General features: G+C 43.8%; 1 protein-coding gene and 1 long non-coding RNA gene across 2 annotated transcripts in view; both read right to left on the bottom strand.

Annotated features, from left to right (window-relative positions):
- Nucleotides 1–341: 341 nt before the first annotated feature.
- Nucleotides 342–3147, bottom strand: LOC144538183 (uncharacterized). The gene is made up of 4 exons (XR_013504101.1): nucleotides 3063–3147; nucleotides 2325–2516; nucleotides 1479–1637; nucleotides 342–493 (listed from the first exon to the last, which is right to left on the bottom strand). It is a non-coding gene; the product is annotated as an uncharacterized LOC144538183 (long non-coding RNA).
- A 70-nt stretch (nucleotides 3148–3217) lies between these two features.
- The window catches only part of ctc1 (CTS telomere maintenance complex component 1), a 40797-nt gene continuing 40216 nt past the window's right edge, over nucleotides 3218–3798 (bottom strand). The window contains 1 exon segment of the mRNA XM_078282305.1: nucleotides 3218–3229. Within this exon segment, the coding sequence (XP_078138431.1) occupies nucleotides 3218–3229 (12 nt within the window).

The following is a 3798-nucleotide window of genomic DNA, read 5'->3' as shown; positions in this document are numbered from 1 at the left end:
GCTACGCTCGTTATTCAGCTTCCCGTTTCACCGCTAATTAAGATAACACAGCAAACAGGAAGGGGAGGGGCTGGGGGGGGGATTGGCTGAGGGGGGAGGGGCTAGGAGGAGGGGGCGTGGCTTCCTGCCCCCAACAATCACCTGTGACCTGTTCAGGTGGATGTGGAGGTTCTTCCTGCTTCCTTAAAGTCACAGCGCTCCGTTTCACCTGAGGCCTCTCATTGGTCAGACCGGCAGTAGGCGGAGTCTGGACAGTCCTGAAGCATTCTGATTGGTCAGAGCGACAGGATGGGTCAGTGTAAGTAGTCAGTAGGGAAGAATGGGCGGGGCTTGGTGGTATCCTGAGTGTTGCGGTCGGTCAGTATGACAGGGAAGGGCTGTGATTGGTCAGAAGGGCAGGGTGGGCGGGGCTTTGTGTATCCTGAGCGTCTGAATGGAGGAGAGGATCTTCTTCTGGTGGCCGGCCAGGGTCACGCCCACTCTCAGCAGGTCTCTATGGCAACAGACAGAGGGGACGGAGAGAGATTAGCGCCAAAACAGAAGGTCGAACTGATAAAAACACAAATTTGTTTGATTAAAAAATTGATTTCGTAAGACACAAGTTCAGACTGAATGCAGCTGTTTGAAACTGAATGTGATGTTGAATTTAACTGGAACATGCAGATGTACAGTAATATTTATGTATTTTTATAAATCTTTCTCAAAACATAGCTGTGATACAATATCCAGGCTGGTGAACAAAAAAAATAAAATAAATAATATACATATTTTTATATATATATATATCTTACTATGCGATTTCAAAAATTGAACATCATGATGCTTTCCCGCCAAAATATTGTGATATACGATATTATCATGATGTTATTACTTGTAAATTGCATCAAATTTGATCTTACTACTTTCAATTTGGTGTAATTTGCTGATATTTGAACGTGGAAAATATCACAATACTGCAAAAAAATATTGCGATATTCAATAATATGGGCCCAAGCCCAGTATATGTATATGTATATATCTCTATGTATAAATGTATTAGTATATACTGTATCTCTTACTCAGTATTGATCTGCGATACGATGTCCAGACTGGTGAATATACATATTGATAACTCTTACTCAGTATTGATCTGCGATACGATGTCCAGACTGGTGAATATACATATTGATAACTCTTACTCAGTATTGATCTGCGATACGATGTCCAGGCTGGTGAATATACATATTGATAACTCTTACTCAGTATTGATCTGCGATACGATGTCCAGGCTGGTGAATATACATATTGATAACTCTTACTCAGTATTGATCTGCGATACGATGTCCAGGCTGGTGAATATACATATTGATAACTCTTACTCAGTATTGATCTGCGATACGATGTCCAGGCTGGTGAATATACATATTGATAACTCTTACTCAGTATTGATCTGTGATACGATGTCCAGGCTGGTGAATATACATATTGATAACTCTTACTCAGTATTGATCTGCGATACGATGTCCAGGCTGGTGAAGCCGGCCTGGATGAAGCTCTGCTCGTAGCGGCTCATCTTTATCGCTCTGAGCCATTCTCCTACTGAGGCACAGGCTGACAGAGGGGGGGGCACTCTCTGGTCCAACAGGGGCTGGGAGGGGCTGGGGGGGGGGGGGGGGGGAGAGGGAGCGAGAGAGAGAGAGAGAGAGAGAGAGAGGATTTTAATTTAATCTATTTTGAGCCAGTATTTCACTTTCACATCACTATCAGTATAAACAGAATAGAGGAGTGTGTGTGTGTGTGTGTGTGTGTGTCGGGGGGGGGGGGGGGGGGGGGGGGGGGTGTAAACTGGGTGAAGAATTTGAGCTTTTCTGCACCTGCTGGTGTAAATATTTCTCTCTCTAAACAGCTGTCAATCACATAGAGAACCAGCCTGAAGCCCCGCCCACCTCCCCCTTTTCACACACACACACACACACACACACACATATGCAAACACAACAGATTGTCGGTAATACCACTGTCAATCACATTCCAAAGCCCCTCCCCCTTCAGTCTTTCACCAAGTATTTACACACACACACACACACACACACACACACACACACACACAGCTGACTGACAGTAGAGGAGGGGTCAGGGGTCAAAGGTCAGGATCTTCCACCGGAACAATGAGAGGACACACACAGAGGAATGTCCTGTGTGTGTGTGTGTGTGTGTGTGTGTTTGAGTGACAAGTGTGGATTTATGTAATTTATGTACAGCTGAGGTTTAGAAACAGTCCACACACACACACACACACACACACACACACACACACACAGGTTGATCCGTGTAGCGGGCCTCACCCCGGGCCGTCGGGGCGGGTCACCTTCAGGGAGGCGGGGTTTCTGATCAGCCTATCGAGCGCCGACACCACGGCGCAGAACCTCGGCGATTGGCTCGTTCCTTCTGCCAGCAGTCCAGCATGAGGGAGTGGAGGAGGAGGGGCAGTCTGGGGGGGGGGGCAGGCGGTAGTCCTGCTCTATCGCATTAATAACCTGAAATATACACAGATATATAGAAATATACACACAGTAACCTGGAAATACATCATGAAATATATAGAAATATACACACTAACCTGGAAATACATCGTGAAATATATAGAAATATACACACAGTAACCTGGAAATACATCATGAAATATATAGAAATATACACACTAACCTGGAAATACATCGTGAAATATATAGAAATATACACACAGTAACCTGGAAATACATCATGAAATATATAGAAATATACACACTAACCTGGAAATACATCATGAAATATATAGAAATATACACACTAACCTGGAAATACATCATGAAATATATAGAAATATACACACTAACCTGGAAATACATCATGAAATATATAGAAATATACACACTAACCTGGAAATACATCATGAAATATATAGAAATATACACACTAACCTGGAAATACATCGTGAAATATATAGAAATATACACACATTAAATACATATACAGTACACACGTCTGGAGGCTCGATGGTATTAATGACCTGAAGTATATGTGTATTTGTGTGTATTTCTTACATCCTGGTTACTCATGTCCCAGTACGGTCGCTCTCCGTATGACATCACTTCCCACATGACGATGCCGTAACTCCACGCATCACTGCCGAGGTAAACTTCCTGCAGTCAGCCAATCAATCAATCAATCAATCAATCAATCAATCAATCAATCAGAACTACTCAACTATCTAAGAAAAAGTATTACAAAAAGAGCTTCTACCACTCATGATTATTAATATTACAGCAACAACAGTACTACTACTGCAAATAATAATAATATTGACCTGTAGGCGATGGCTTCTGGAGCCGTCCAACGAATAGGAATCTTCCCTCCCTGGTAGAGAGAGAGAGAGAGAGAGAGAGGAGAGAGAGAGAGAGAGAGAGAGAGAGAGAGAGCGAGAGAGAGAGAGAGAGAGAGAGAGAGAGAGAGGGAGAGAGAAAGAGAGAGAGAGAGAGGGAGAGAGAGAGAAAGAGAGAGAGAGACAGAGAGAGAGAGAGAGACAGAGAGAGAGAGAGGGGAGAGAGAGCTCGTTAACCTGCTGACTCGTTAACTAGTTACAGTTTCAACCTGCTGACCAGCTGGTTAACACACTGTCTGGTTATTGATCTGGTTATTGATCAGTGAACGTACCAGAGAGCTGGTGTACGTCGGATCTGAGGAGTTTTCTGTCAGGAACCTGCTGAGACCGAAGTCTGACACCTACACACACACACACACACACACACACACACACACACACACACACACACACACGAG

The sequence above is a fragment of the Centroberyx gerrardi genome, unplaced genomic scaffold (assembly GCF_048128805.1).
Source record: "Centroberyx gerrardi isolate f3 unplaced genomic scaffold, fCenGer3.hap1.cur.20231027 Scaffold_66, whole genome shotgun sequence".
Classification (NCBI taxonomy): domain Eukaryota; kingdom Metazoa; phylum Chordata; class Actinopteri; order Beryciformes; family Berycidae; genus Centroberyx; species Centroberyx gerrardi.
This window is presented reverse-complemented; position numbering and strand designations above follow the sequence as displayed.